Source organism: Lampetra planeri, chromosome 38 (genome assembly GCF_965212315.1).
Source record: "Lampetra planeri chromosome 38, kcLamPlan1.2.h2, whole genome shotgun sequence".
Taxonomy (NCBI): Eukaryota; Metazoa; Chordata; class Hyperoartia; order Petromyzontiformes; family Petromyzontidae; genus Lampetra; species Lampetra planeri.
In genome coordinates, this window is record NC_136144.1 from 10,266,530 (window position 1) to 10,283,215 (window position 16,686).

At 50.3% G+C, this 16,686-nt stretch overlaps 1 protein-coding gene across 2 annotated transcripts in view; it reads right to left on the reverse strand.

The window, feature by feature from the left end:
• The window catches only part of LOC144731293 (filamin-C-like), an 88,502-nt gene that overhangs the window by 62,509 nt on the left and 9,307 nt on the right, over positions 1-16,686 (reverse strand). For both annotated transcript variants that reach the window (XM_078612346.1, XM_078612345.1), the window contains exon 2: positions 12,635-13,160. In XM_078612346.1, the coding sequence (XP_078468472.1) occupies positions 12,635-13,013 (379 nt within the window). In that variant the 5' untranslated portion in view covers positions 13,014-13,160. The remainder of the gene's footprint in view (positions 1-12,634; positions 13,161-16,686) is intronic.

Here is a 16,686-nt window from a genome sequence, read left to right on the forward strand (position 1 = left end):
CAACCGTACATCCAGGAGTTAATTCAGCCACACACTCCACTTACCAAGCCACACACACTCCACTACCCAGCCACACACTCCACTACTCAGCCACACACTCCACTACCCAGCCACACACTCCACTACACAGCCACACACTCCACTACACAGCCACACACTCCACTACCCAGCCACACACTCCACTACCCAGCCACACACTCCACTACCCAGCCACACACTCCACTACCCAGCCACACACTCCACTACCCAGCCACACACTCCACTACCCAGCCACACACTCCACTACCCAGCCACACACTCCACTACCCAGCCACACACTCCACTACCCAGCCACACACTCCACTACACAGCCACACACTCCACTACCCAGCCACACACTCCACTACCCAGCCACACACTCCACTACCCAGCCACACACTCCACTACCCAGCCACTCACTCCACTACCCAGCCACTCACTCCACTACCCAGCCACACACTCCACTACCCAGCCACACACTCCACTACCCAGCCACACACTCCACTACCCAGCCACACACTCCACTACCCAGCCACACACTCCACTACCCAGCCACACACTCCACTACACAGCCACTCACTCCACTTACCAAGCCACACACTCCACTAGCCAGCCACCACACTCCACTATACAGCCACACACACCCCACCGAGATCTCGAGACCCACCGATCATGCCCTCAGTTGGATCATGCTCCGAGGCTACGGACGCGGGGTGGCCACGGGGGCTTTCGTCTGCACGGCGGCACCCAGGCTCGAGAATTCCCTGCCCTTGGGAAGTCAGGAACTCGCAGTTGATGGAGGCTTTAAAGTCCCCGCTGAAGACCTCGCCGGCTGTTTTAACGACGGCCTCCTCCGTCTCTCTCGCTCTCTGATTCTCTATCGCTGTGTTCATCATTGCAAGGCCTACGGGCTACTGGTGGCAGCCTGGTGGCCCCCAGTGCGGGCCCCTGACGTGCGCCCCCCCCCCCCCCCGACAATACACAAATGTGAAAACACTCCATCATCGTGCTGCTGTCCAATGGTTTGAAATGTGTGGCAGCCCTCGCATCGATGTCTTATTGTCGAAAGTGGACCCCCCTCTGAAAATTAGAGACACACACACACAATGGAACACTGGTCCATCGTGTGTGTGTCTCTCTCTCCCCGCCTGCTTCTCACTTGTTATCCTTATTTACATGCATGACATTCTGAGATCAAGCGTGCAATTAAAAATACAAATGTCTATTCTTATTTCATGCTGGTCCGGGCAGGTAGGTGAAGATGGGGCACAGATAACTGGGAGCATAGGTGTGGGATCATAGAATTACAGCACAACAATGGATGTTTTGTTGCGCTGCCCTCTGCTGCCCACAACGCAGGCCCTCGGCAGCCTCTACGATGACTTGTTGTGCGTCGTGGTCGCTCATCCAAGCTCTACGCAGACTCAACTCTGCATAGCTTCCGAGATCTGATGAAATTGGTCGCATTCCGTGTGATTTGGTCATAGGCGCCGGTACAGTACTGCATATTAATTACTGACGTGCGCTCATTAATACACTGCATGTGGAATGTTTACCTCGCAAGTGCCGACTGCCGTCTACGTTTTCGGCCGTCATATCAACAAGCGATGCCATATTAAACAAGCGATTAGAAGCAAATTTAAAGTTGATTTGCAATTGAAGAATATTCAAACTAAACAAAATAAATTATTTTAGCAGGAAAGGCCCACAGCTATATAGCTATTTTCAGAAGCAACCTGGCTATCACAAATGATAGCTCAACGAAGTGGCTTATCGCGTGGAAATTTGTAGCAGCCAAACACTCTAAACGCGTGATGTTGATTCTAAACGTGGAGAGAAAAACTTGAGGACCCGGAGAAAAATCCACACGACCACGTGGAGAGAGACAAGCAAACTCCGCATATGCAACAGGTGTCAGGGTTGGGATCGAACGCACGACCTCCTGTATACCAGGCAAGGTAGTTAACATCTCACCACCTTGGGGAGCTATTACATTACTATACTACAGTACAATTGGGGTCAAGACATGTCACTTGACCCCTGTGTTTTGTAGGGTGGGGTGGGTAGCTGCCCTCTTGCCCAACCAGTGTTGAACATCTGAACCGGTCCTTGGTCTCCCCGAGGTCGACTTAAATTTCAATGAGTACCTGGGTGCAGTGTGAAAACATCGCGACCGGGGAGACAAAGGCGGCCGGGCGTGGTGCTGGCCACCCACCCCTTCGTGTGCCGTGCCGGTCTTCATTAGGTGCTTGCTAACAGCACTTTCCCGAACAGCCTGTTAAAGGCTATGCAGGGGATCTTGGTCTTACCCAAAATACACCAATACGCACAGTTACCTTCAGAAAAGCGGCACAAGAACAGGGATATATTCAAGCAATCTGACATTGAAGACCCACGACACTTCGGTTCGCATTTAGCAACGGGCATGGCCAACATGAGGGGTGGAACAGTGGTGCAAGCCGTGCCATGAACCCTGGGTTCGGTTCCCGGCTGAGCGATATCTGAACCGGTTCTGTGCACCCCCCCCCCTCCTCCGCCCACCAGCCCACTTCACCGGTCCGCAGTGATCAGGAGTCTGGTCCAAGAACCCCCCCCCCTCCCCGCGGCTCACACGGCGAGACCAGAGGCCCTTCCTCCAGCAGTCGGGATCGACGACAAAGGGCCCGAAAGTTGCGTCGAACGTTGAAAACCGCGTCTCAGTTTCACCAGACGCCGGCCACTGGGACCGTCCGTCTGAACGTGCATGCCGAGCCGGCGGATTTGGTGTCAATCCCGCATGGCGCTGTTGGTGACTCGCTCTCTCACACAGACAAAGACCCCCCTCACCCCTGTATAGCCTGTAACAGACTGTTCGGGCAAGTGCTGTTAGCGAGCACCTATGAAGGTCGGATACAGCGCACGAGGGGGGTGGGTGGCCAGCACCACGCCCCGCCGCCTTTGTCTCCCCAGTGGCGGTGTTGACACACCGCACCCGGTACGCATTTGAGGCCGAGGTACCGGTCCATATAACCGTCACCGATGTTGGCCGCGCTAACCGCTGCGCCACCGCTCTCCATACACGCCCCAGCCGCTGCAGCACACGAGGCATCGCCCAGAAACCAGCCTCGCACCACCACGACGAGCGGGCGGTGGTGTTTCACAAAAAAATAAAGCCAGGTTTGTGTTTCTGCAGCCACTCCAGTTAGGGTTTGTTTTACCATCCCCCGCAGGGCGGTATGCACAGAGCAGGACCGTGGCCGCCAGGTTAGCCAGTGGTGGAGATTTTGCCCTTATATGGAATGTACGGGGGGGGGGTAGGGATGAAGGATGAAGCCTGGGGGCCAGATGGCTGCAAGCCAAACGCCTAGACACTCGTGCGAAGCCTCGCCAGTGGCTTGCAGCCTCACGGCTGCGTACGCGAAAAAGTGGCTTCAAAGCTCATCGTATTCCTCCAGTAGAAGTAAATATTCTGATGATGATGGGTCTGTTTGGTAGGAATATGGGGTACAATCATACAGCACACAGCGTCATCAGGGACAGGCAGTTTCTTGTACTCACGTGCTGTGCCCCCCCCCCTCCGTCACTTAACAGCTGTGTCGTGCCCCCTTGGGCACTGGACGCGAGACCCCCCTCCCTGCCCTCTCCATGGAAACTTGCCCACCTCCAACTTTCAAATCGTTGCCACACACCTAAAAGGCGACGTTTTCCAAGTGACACCGGCAGAAAAATTCGTTTGCGTTTTCATTTCAAGCACACGGCCTTAACCATGATTATCATCATCATCATCCAGCCGTGGTCTATCCGCTGCTAGACGAATGATCTCCCCCCGTGCTGTCACAAAAAAAACCACCCGTGGTCTTGCGATGCAACAATCCAGCACCTCGCCCCCGTGCAATTCTCACACGGTTCTCTATGTACGGTGCGAAAGAAGTTCAACACACACACATATGTACGAGGGCCCATCGCATGGCTCCATCTCCCCCGGTTGTCCATCCTCTGGGACGTGTCCGCCCCTTCGGCTGCTCTTCCGTCACCAGCCTCAACAAGCGGCCACCGTCCCTCATGACGACGTGGCCTGCCTCAGCCCACTTCGTTCCTTCAGCGGTCAGCACGATGCATCTGCTGCACATTTGCACTCGTTCTCTATGTACGTTGAACTTCTTTCGCACCGTACGTAGGCAACCACGCTAATCGTTAGCTGGCTCTCTGTGGAATTCCAAGTGTGCACCTCTCTCACTCACTTCGCACTGCTTTTCGCACCTTGCAGAGTGCGTGTTATTCGTTTCCGTTGTCCGTTCCCGCATTTCCGATCCACGGTGCCGGAACCGATTGCAAGAGGATGATGCGGGCGCCAGGGAAGGCCACAGACCAGGAATGATTTGCGAGGAGAGAATCCATTCGTCTGTTTGGCATGATGAGGGCTCGCATCAGTGGGCCATGTTACATTGCTGACTCTCACAAACCGTATCAAGAGTTTCATTACGTCCGAGTCTTTAATCCCAGTTTCATCACAATTGTTTTATCGGCATCCTACCACGAAACGGAGGATATGTGTGTCCCGTATGTTGAACTTCTTTCGCACCGGACGTAGCCAACCGCGCTAATCGGAGGTGCGGGGGGAAGGACAACAAACTAACAGTCGAGCTTCTTGCAGAGCAGTGCAACACGACAGGTTAAAGCAACGACCTGCGGGAACGGATATCAGAGAACTACTTTTGAGATCCCTTCAAGTTACCTCAGGTCCACACAGTAGGGGGCAGCGCTTTCCCACCCACCCTGAAACAGAATACAGTCGTTTTCATTGAGAATTTTAAACTATCTCAACTGGAATGTAGTCAAATTAAGTGCGCTAGCCACATTTAATGCGATGTCGTTTTTTTTTCTCTCCCTTGTGTGCAGCCATTGTTGGCCAGGCTGTGCCCATCAACTAACTCGCGCTTGAGAGTGAAAGCAACGTGAAACTTTAACCTTAAACCCAGTTTAATAATGGACAACACAGTACAAACAGTATTTCTGTACTGAAGTAAATACAACACAGCACTGTAGAACTGCATAGTCTAATACTGTACTGCGAGCCAGTTCAGCTGATGGCTGTGCGGTACAAGTAATGTGCTTGTTAAACATCAATGTGTAAGGAGGTCTCGTTTACCCATCTATCTGCCAACTCTCGGTTAGAACCAATACTTCAACGTCTACGAAACACATTTTTCCTAAAGTAAACGTGCATTGAGAAGAGAGAAGGTCACAGCGTCCGCTGTTTAACGTATCGCAAGCTTTGGCAAGCATGCAGTGGATAGTATGAGTCACCGCGGTCCATGCGGGTATATCCAAATTGTTGTTTTGCAAAAGCCTTGTTTTCGAGGTGAGCACCAAAGTGGTGAATGAGACGAAGAGTGGGGAAACTCGTGAACTATTGGTTTCTATGTATAAAGGTAAATTTGTGAATATGTGTGTCTGTTAGAAATGTTTAGCATACTTCCCAACATGCAACAAACTTGAAATGTGGCATGTGGGTAGCTTCCAGACTGTACACAATGCAAAAATAATAAAAATTGACTTTAGCATTTTGGGGGGGGGGGGCGCAATAATGGATATAATAGATTGCACGGCAAGTGAGCGGTGACGTCACATCCGTGATGTCACCCGCATGCGGCAGCGTTACGCAGTGTGCTTGTTGACGTCACGCATCCCCCACCCTCCGCGTAGGCCGTGTATTAATCCAAGACAAGAATCCAAGTCTCGGGCGAAGCCGGGTAGTACAGCTCGTTTGTCTATTTAAAAAATGGCCGCTCTACTACCGCGTAGGATTTCGCCGCAGCTCCGCGTAGCTGTCGACTTGAGTTTGGGTTGTGGCGAATATTCGGCGTGATGGCCCAACATCGGCATCAAGAACCGGTGACACTGGCTGCAGTAGCAGCAGCAGCAGTGGCGTCGGCGGCAGAAGCTGCCAACCCTCTATAACGGTGTTCTTCACTCATTTTCAGAGGGGGGGGGGCACTTTCGCCGATAAGACATCATCAGTGCGAGGGCCGCCACACATTTCAAACCATTGGGGGTTTGACAGCAGCACGATGATGATGGGACGCTGTTTTCACTACTTGCGTATTGTCGGGGGGCCGCAACGTCAGGGCCGCACAAAAGGCCACCAGGAGCTGCCGGTGGCCCGTGGGCCTTGCAATGAAGGACACTGTGCCTATACAATCTGAGGGAGAAAGAACGCGAGCGAGTCAATTCGGCTCCTCGCGAAGACGTTGCCAGCGACGTGGAGCGAAACGTTGGGGGGACATCGCTCGGAACGAGGAACTGCGCGGTGCGAGCCAAAACACTTCGGATAAGAAAGCGATGGCCGCTTGTGCCTCAGGAGGGCTTTTCTGGAGGGGATAAAAAAAAAACGGCGAAGTCAATCGTCCGCAAGGAGAAGCTTGCCAATGAACTGCCGTGCGAGTCACGTGGACAAGAAACGAATTACTGCGTGCAAATGTCTAGCTTGCCAATTGATGTAACCCGCTCTTCACAGCGCACATAAAGAGGTGGCAGAGTGCAGTTGAACACCTTTATTCGAAGTCATATTAGCCCCCCCCCCCGACCCCTCTCCGCGACTCCTCTTATCTGCCGGAGATGTAGTGTCCGCCAACACTCCTGTCTGCCCTCCTAATCTTCCTGCATTCTGTGATTGTCCACAGATTTTTCCGCCGTCCTGCTTTGTGGTGCGGCTTCCTCTCACCTGCCAAAATTGTGAGAACAAATGGAGCCATGCGGAAAATATATCTTATTATCCGCCGTTATCTGGATTTTCTTTTTTAATAATCGAGTTGAGAAAATTCGCGGACGACACCCGCGGGTGGCAGGACCTGCAATGTTCATCCCCCACCATCAGCGTGGGAAAGAGTCCCTGTTGGCAATGGCGTCACTCCGTTTGGTGCTGTGAACTCACTGGGGAGTAAACATAGCCGTGAGGTGAGCTGCTGAAGGCATTCAAATTCGCCTTGCATCGCAACACATCCTAACCCTCCACTTCAGCCAGCTCCAATGCCACACGCAACAGAAATGGCATAACCCCTTTAATTCAACCCAAATATACGTGCACATACGTCGAGCGTCGAGGAAGCGTTCAGCAGCGGAGCTTTGTTCAAGAGTCTCGAGCAGCTATCGTCTTATGCTGTGCCACTCTACATCCGTCGAGCCGAGGATTAATATCTCACTCGATATTTTCCGGTCCGCCGCGAGCCTCTCTTGGCATAGGGATTATTAGCGGAAGGCACTACCGCCAGACGATCAACCCACAGCCAGCACGTATTATTGCACCCCATATTCTTGTAATCCTACGAACAGGTTTTAGGACAAGCCAAGGAGATTAGGACGTGGCTTGCCAAAATAATTTTCCGGAAATGCGTTGTTTTTATTTACTGTTCCGGCCGAAATTAAGAAACTGCAAGGAGCGCGGCCTAATATTGGCCACCGCAGCGCTTGCAGCATTGTGCGAATGCGGCCCCTGCTTCTGCATCGGTGATCATGGAAAACACGTTATTGACTCCACTTCAACACCAGCCTGTCGGTGTGCTGAAGCGTTAAGTGTCACTCGGCATGAGTGGATGCAAATGCTGCGGCTGCAGGAGGGAGGCAAGTAGCAATTCGAGTATGTGTGTTAAGTAGCCATGGGATTGTGTAGGTGTGTCAAGCAGCCATGGGATTGTGTGTGTGTGTCAAGTAGCCATGGGTGTGTGTGTGTGTCAAGTAGCCATGGGTGTGTGTGTGTCAAGTAGCCATGGGATTGTGTGTGTGTGTGTGTGTGTCAAGTAGCCATGAGAGTGTGTGTGTGTCAAGTAGCCATGGGATTGTGTGTGTGTGTGTGTCAAGTAGCCATGGGTGTGTGTGTGTGTCAAGTAGCCATGGGATTGTGTGTGTGTGTGTCAAGTAGCCATGGGTGTGTGTGTGTGTCAAGTAGCCATGGGATTGTGTGTGTGTGTGTCAAGTAGCCATGGGATTGTGTGTGTGTGTGACAAGTAGCCATGAGAGTGTGAGTGTGTGTGTGTAAAGTAGCCATGGAAGTGTGTGTCTGTGTGTGTCAAGTAGCCATGGGAGTGTGTGTGTGTCAAGTAGCCATGGGACTGTGTGTGTGTGTCAAGTAGCTATGAGAGTGTGTGTGTGTCGAGTAGCCATGAGCATGTGTGTGTGGCAAGTAGCCATGGGTGTGTGTGTGTGTGCCAAGTAGCTATGAGAGTGTGTGTGTCAAGTAGCCATGGGAGTGTGTGTGTATCAAGTAGCCATGGGAGTGTGTGTGTATGTAAAGTAGCCATGAGATTGTGTGTGTGAAGTAGCCAAGCTGTGGTGCTTGACAGACACCCAAAGGTCACTGAACGGGTTCAGCGCCACCACTTCCATGTTTTAGCAGCAGCAGCAGTGTCGCAATGCTCCTCCGGGATTCATGTTGGTACGTCCCCGTGGATTTTTCTTGCCATCCGGTTTTGTCCCTCCACATTTTAGAAACGTGCATTGAGATTATTTGGATTATTTTGCTGCTTTAAAAGGTCCACATGATAAGCCACTTTGTTGAGCTATCAATTGTGGGCAGGTCGCTTCTGAAAAATAAGTTGATACCTCAGTGGGCTTTGCCAGGTAGGATGGAGATGGTTTAGTGTTGTATTTGTGTCTGGTTTGGGTGATTTGTTTACCTTTCTTGTACTTTGCACTACAATCGTGTTTTGTAATGTTTGTTGTCACGTTCTTACCCTACCCATCCTGGACATCTGTGAAAAAGAACTGTATGGCTCATCGGATTCCTCCAGTATAAATACATATTCTGATTACGATATGACTGTTTCACAGGAATATAGGGTACAATGATACAGCACAGCGTTATCAGGGATAGACAGTGCCTTGTACTCTCCCCTGAGCCGGGCTCGCAAGTTTTTCTCAGGAAATAACGAATGAGAAATTAAGTTCTGGGTGCCCTCTTCCTCACTTTCACCTTCGTCAACCTTTATTGTGCTTCTATTTATAGCTTTTGAGACGTAAGATGGTGCCCCCAACATCAAGCAGTGCTTTGGCTTTGCCGTTGCCATTTACCAACCTTGGTCACCCAAGCAGTAGAAACATTCTGTTTTGAATGGCTTATGACCTGGATACAGGTCACCGACTAGACATTCAGGTTCCGCCCCCACTGCCCTAAATCTGGGGCAGCAGCTGCCTTCGCTTTTCCCTCCCGATATTCACACTGCCACGACATCTCCTTCCGCAGCAAAATTCACGACCGAATCACCCTGGAACGTTCCAGATCTTCTCGCGCTCTCGTAAGCTCAGCAGAGTTGACCCCGGCTAGTATGCGGATGGGAAACTGCCTGCGTACACCGGCCGTTGTAGGCTTGGGGGCTGCAACGAGACCAGGAGATGGCAGCGCCAGCGTTGAACTGAATCTGTCTGCGTGGATGCACTGCTTTCTCTGAACATCCTCATTGGCGTTTAGCTCCTGAACACGTTGCCGCGCTCGAGAACAGAATGGAATATCCACCGCTTTGCGAGGACGAGCATCGAGTATAGACTGGAAGTGTGTCAGTCTGTCCTGCTCGCTCGTTCCATTGAGTACGCACACTCGCACGAATGAAACCAAGAGCTCGTGACGTTTACCCTGGGTAGGCGAAAGGTGCAGCACTGAAACTGCTTGCGTATACGGTGGCTGGCAGAAGGAGCTCTGGGGGGGGTCTCTCTCTAGACGGTATTTGGCCTACTCTTCCACGCTGGCCAGACATCTTGAAAGAGGTGAGAATACCCACGTTTTACCCCCACCACACGCGACATGCAGGTCCACTCACCATGGTGTGCCCATTTATACCACTGGGTGGACAGAGGTGTGGGGGGGGGATTTAAATTGAACCGGTGACCTCCGGATTGCAAGTCCACTGTGCCACCACCATTACACCGCGGAGTATCCAGTTAAATAAAGGGCATTGCAGTGCATGCCTTAAATTGTAGTACCGCACGATCGTGTCTTTACAGCGGCAAATTAAATAGGACAATTAGGCAGCAGTCGGGAAAGTTTGCACACAAGATACTTTCTATTGCAGGCTCAACCACTTGGAAGGGCACCACCTTAAATATAGAGGCTGCGGTGCTACGCAGTAGGCATCAGAGGTTAGCGCAGCAAAATACACTCTTGAACTGCACTTCCATGCACCCGCATTTACGCTTGCTGGTGAAGTACGGTCAAATAACGACCTCACGACCCGCGAAATCGTGGAGAGGCCCCCGACCAGCGACGGATCGACAGCAATGTCTGCGCACGTGGTTACACATGTCATCGGGGCGGCAACTTAAGGAAATACTCCCCAGAAGCAGCCTCAACCCGCAAACTCTCTCCACGATAACCACACAAAGCGAGCAGTTATGGACAGGATGCTAAATTATAAAGGAGAGGGCCTTTCACAGAGCCATCTGGACTGAACGCTACTGTATTGTTCCAAAACACCGACTCGGACTCCTTTAGCCAGAGGGCTTTCGCAGGACCAGCCAGGCTTTGAAACTGAAGACAGACAGATGATGATGCCAATGTTCACAACAGACTTGCCACTATAACGGCGATGCTGCCATGAGCAACACAATATAAGGGCCACGGACAATCGTCATCAATTGCTTTGCGCAAAATATAATTGTTGGTATTTTTTTTTACATATATTATTTACCGACTAGATTTTTAGGCTATCAATAAATTGCTTGTTGTCGGATAAATTAATGTTTTGGAAAATAACTTTCAGAGTCATTTATGCGATTTACAAGAATTTTCTTAGTCGGTTGAGCAATAATTTTAGGTAACTGAGAGTATGTACGTTTTATGAGCATTACGCATTGTAATGATTTGAAAGGTCTACTACGGCAGGTATAAGCTGAGTGACTTGCAGGTGCGGATCAATTGATACTTATTTGAACTTGAGGTACAACTAAGCACAAAAACAACATTAAACCGTCAAATTCAAAGTATGTGGTCAACCTATATCACGATAAAAAATTCAAAATCGTGTTACATCAAGATGCTGTCCTTTATATCGTGGCAATACCCCCAATCTATAACCACGTGGATACCAGGAGTTTCTGCTCCAAGAGAGATCTGCCGTCACCTGCACCCTTCACTGTTTCACAAATAGCTTACGGCCCGAGGCCCACAATTCAATATGTATCCCTCACTGCGAGCTGCACCAATCGGGTACTGGATGGGGAATATGTTGTGCGACTTCCCGAAATGCCTAACTTTAGCGCGCTCACTAGAAGGTGAGCCCTAATTAATTCTATGTTGTTGTGTGATAAGGCTGCGGTGTGGGCGACTGCTCACCAACTATGTAGGTTAAGAGCCTTATTCGGACCACAGTAATCCCCTGCATTCAAACAGAGACACATTTAATTTGTGGGTTTAACCTGTCAAAGCAATTCCATCCACTCTCCCTTGTGACATGGACCAACCAGCCACTCTCCCTTGACATGGACCAACCAGCCAGTGATGATCAAATGACATACCCAGGACCCTTATTTGATCTTGCGGAGTTTATTTGCATTGATCCTTGCCATTCGTTGTACTGTACTGTGGTGTTTGTAAAGTCATTAAGTTTGATGCACAATGGATATACAGCACATTGCTGAGCACGATGGGGCCTGCAATCTATTCGCGATGAGTTTCGGATTTTCAGATTTTCAGGGCAAGTTTGGATATTTTCCTTGGATTTCCACACGAGTGCAGTACCTACAGGACAATGTGCAGTCAGTCCCGTGCATTGCTGGGGCTGAATCGAGGCATTCATCCAGCACCAATTGCTGGATGTTATGCCCTCCCATGCCTTTCAGTCACAAAGAGTTTTCTGACCATACTTCACCACCGGTTTGGATATCACTCGACACGGCTGTTAGCCATGGCTAGGAATCAAACTGCGGCTGCCGGGTTCATCGTGTTGAGCACAAACTTCCACGGTCCTCCGATTAACACGGTTGGCTACGTACGGTGCGAAAGAAGTTAAAGTTCAACGCCACTGCTTGCTTTGAGTTGTACAAAACGCAAGTTGCATTTCATTTCCTAGGTTCACTCAGCCCATCATCCCCGTGGGGTGAATACAATTTGTACATGGTGGAAAGTGAGTCAGTATCCTAGGCATGGGCTGCGACGTAGCCAGATGATGGTAGTAACAGCAGTGGATCGAATCTAACACGAGTGTGACTTGCATACATCCGTTACCTATGCATACACTTCAATTGAAAACTAAAATAAACATGTTACTTACCTTGCTGATGCACTCAACTTTGAGTGAAATAACCAACAAAAATATAAGGTCATTATCGTGCAAGAATCATCATTATTAGGGCAAAATACCGTCTGTTAGAGGTTTACCAGAGCGCCTCCTAACGGAGTCCATTCCTGCAGCAGTGGCGTGGACCACGGCACTTGCAGGGCTGCGTCTTTAACTTCCATCGCGCAACGCAGCAAGCAACGGTCCCAACCCCCCGCGAATGCAACTCCATTCATTCTCAAACATTCGCTCCACCACCACCACAGACCGACAACGGGCACAACAACCACCACCACCGACAACGGGCACAACAACAACCACCACCACCGACAACGGGCACAACAACAACAACAACCACCACCACCAAACCTCACCTATGGACACCAGCCTGATGCTCTGCCTCTCCAGGAACTCGAGGGCCACGGACACGTTCTCCAGCTGCATCTGCCTGAATGTGGGCCGCGCGTGGTATTTGCGGTACATCTTCTTCTGGCTGAGCACCTCGAGCAGAGCGATGAGCCGCAAGCCGTCGGACAAGTCCTTCTGCAGGTCGTGAATCCTCTTGTTCACGCACTTGAGGTGCTCATTACACCAACGCGTGAACGTGTTCTGCTGGATCTTCTTCCAGGGCGCGTCTTCCGCCAGGTCCTTCTCCGTGGCAGGCATCTCCGCCTGCTGCTGCTGCTGTTGCTGCTGCTGCTGGGGCGGAGGAGGAGGAGGCTCGGACTGCTGAGGTTGCTTCCGTCCGCTCATGATGCGGGTTAAATAGCGGCGGGGCTACGAGAAGGAGGAGGAGGATGCGGAGGAGGAGGAGGGGCACTGCAGCAGCAGCAGCAGCGTCTGTCGGGGTGGGGAGGGTTTTTTTTGCCCCCAAACTTTCTTGGGGTCCACGACTCTATTCTGTGAATAGGACAACACGCACACACACACAAAGCAATCGTTTTAAAGTGCTCGACACGACTTGTGTTTGAGAGTTCACGCGTGACGCGTCTCCTCCGACGTGTTTCTTACCTTTGTTGAGTGTGCGCGTGGCTCGCTAACAGCACTTGCCCCGACGGTCTGTTAAAGTCTATACGGGGGATCTTTGTATTTGCCTTTGGTGTAAATTGGTTAGTTCCATACCTGAGCACGGCGAACATAAAGTGACGATTATAATGGAACCAGTCCTGGGCTTCCCCTAGGTCGACTCGGCCTTAATTCGGTAACCCATGTGCAGTGTAGTTAGCCTTGTGGTCACCACGTGGTTAACTACACCAGTCACGTGGTAACTAGTGTAGTTATCCTGGTGGTCACGTGGTAACTCGTGTAGTTAGCCTGGTGGTCACCACGTGGTTAGCTACACCAGTCACGTGGTAACTGGTGTAGCTTGTCACGTGGTCACCACGTGGTAACTACACCAGTCACGTGGTAACTGGTGTAGCTATCCTGGTGGTTACCACGTGGCCAGCTACACCAGTCACGTGGTAACTAGTGGTAGCTAGCCTGGTGGTCACGTGGTAACGACACCAGTCACCACTGGTGTAGTTAGCCTGGTGGTCACCACGTGGTTAGCTACACTAGTCACGTGGTAACTGGTGTAGCTAGCCTGGTGATCACGTGGTAACTACACCAGTCACGTGGTAACTAGTGTAGCTAGCCTGGTGGTCACGTGGTAACTACACCAGTCACGTGGTAACTCGTGTAGATAGCCTGCTGGTCACCACGTGGTTAGCTACACCAGTCACGTGGTAACTAGTGTAGTTAGCCTGGTGGTCACGTGGTAACTCGTGTAGTTAGCCTGGTGGGCACCACCTTAGGTTGTTATTCTGTTAAGGGGGAAGTTACCCCGTGTGTTGGAACTGAATAAATGTGTTGCCTTCAAAGTCTACGTCTGCGACTCAGCTGAGCCCATTACACGAGTACAGCACTACACCGGTTGTGTGTTAGAGAGTACATCCACAACATTTGCAATTGTTGTGGCGGGTTTAACGACGCATTTTTATTTACACGATCTAACTCAAAAAACAAAAACCTCTTATGGATATTATTATTGGTCGCGAAGCCTACTACGTGTTGATCCTCAACAGACAGTTTGGGGGTAGCGCTGTTAGCGAGCTCCTATTAAAAGAAGGCCGCCTTTGTCTCTCCTGTGCTGATTTTGTTCGTGTTTTGAAATCATTTAGGGCTGAGTCAACCTAGCGGGGAGGCCCAGCACCATGTTCATCTAGATATTCGTCACGCCGATGTTTGGGCCTCTGATCGGGAATCGAACTCGTGGGAACACCCCGGGTTCCATTAACGCTGTGCGACAACCACTGCGCCACCGCTCCCCCAATGGTCTCACGCATACACCGGATTATAAGACGCAGCCCCATGTGTTAGTATACCGTGGGATTAAGTAATTTTGCCCCCACCACTACTACGTGTAGTAGTAGCTACTACATGTGTAGCTACGGGCCCCGCACTTTCAAGGGCCCCGCGCTAAATGCTTTCAAGCTATCAATTCCGGTTCAGTGATTCTGCACTTGCTCTATTACTATAGTACTATACCGCCTTCAGCTTCCATGAACGACTGGGTGTTTGAGGTTAGCGATTTGTCGTATTATCTGTGGCTGTATAGCAAATGAAAAAATGCAAATACTTTACTGTGCAAGTAAAAAAATTTGTGTTTTAATATGTTCGTGTTTTTTTAAATTTAGGGCCCCTTTATAACAGATGCTACAGGCCCCGCACTAGCTTCATCCGGCACGGCCCCCACGCCTATCGGTCGCGGTGGGGGGGACAGACTGTTTGACCATACTTCACCACGTGGGTCATCTCTTATGCTGCACTGCCATCTGCTGCCTATGTGGTGGTGCAGGTCACCCATCCCACAAGCGTCAAACACTGCGAAGCATCAGGCACATTCGTCGCGGCTGATTGCTCCATTTGGCTTGAGCCATGGCCCTTTGTCAATCCACCGCTGGATGACTGCCTCCACCAACCAACCCACGCCTCGTCAAGTTGTCGTGTCGGTTGACCATACTTCACCCACGCTCGTCGGCGCGAATTCGTGAGAGGTCTGGACATTGGTGGGAGCCCCGGGGACAGGTCCAGATATTTATTTAAACTAGATTATGTTTTCTTGGTTCTTTCGGTAAAGTCACGTAGAATGGAAATAATAAATTAATAAAAATAAAACATAATAAAATAATTCTCACGACGTTTCGGCCACAACGAGAAGACAGAGTCATTCAGACTATGTCTTCTCGACAGACCTGTTCTCCACCTGAGGACGGCTGCTTGCGTTGTGGCTGAAACGTCGTAAGAATTATTTTATTATGTTTTCTTTTTATTATTTTATTATTTCCATTCTACGTGACTTTACCGAAAGAACCAAGAAGATGAATCCATGCAGTCACGAAAGCTTTAAATCGAAATTTAAATTATGTTTGTTTTTATTTTACCAGGTAAGGCCACTGAGCTGCCTGGCCACAGGTGATGAGCGCGGCGAAGTGGCTTATCGTGTGAATATTTATAGCAACGGTGTCCGCTGATGTTAACCGTGAATTGTGGTAACGTAATTTGGGCATGGCTGGATTCAGTGCGCTGTAATGCGCTCACCACTGCACCACCGCTCCTCTGTATCAGCAGTGTGGCTCATTAGGGCAAATTAATGAGCCTAATTGGCTATTATCCTACATTGGTGTGGTGAGCGAACAGTTTGTTGCCATAATTCGTAGCCCCTGAGGCTGGGGACCGGTGTAGATGGATTTGTCACGTGTGTCTTTGATTAGAAGTGTAACGAGTAATGGAAAGGTCGGATGAATAATCGATTATTTTCGATTGGTACAAGCTGTATGTTCACGTGAGCTCTGTGGCCACTAGAGGGCGCTATATGCACAATCATTTTGAAAATAAAAGAATCGAAAAAAAGTATCGATGTTGGCAAGTGACCTCGGCTCGTTGACAGTTCATCGATCCGCGATCGGGTTGTCTCGCGGCATGCGGGCTGCTAACCGACTTCTATACACAATTCACGAATTATATTTTAATTAACCCATGCGGCTTTGCGGTCGGACGTGGTACACCATTGCGTGTGTGCTGTGTGTATGCACTGTGTGTGTGTACTGTGTGTATGCACTGTGTGTGTGCTGTGTGTATGTACTGTGTGTGTACTGTGTGTATGCACTGTGTGTGCACTGTGTGTGTACTGTGTGCATGTACTGTGTGTATATACTGTGTGTGTACTGTGTGTGTGTACTGTGTATGTACTGTGTGCTGTGTGTATGTACTGTGTATGTACTGTGTGTGTGTACTGTGTATGTACTGTGTGTGTGCTGTGTGTATGTACTGTGTGTATGTACTGTGTATGTACTGTGTGTGTACTGTGTGTGTGTACTGTGTGTATGTACTGTGTGTATGCACTGTGTGTGCACTGTGTGTGTACTGTGTGCATGTACTGTGT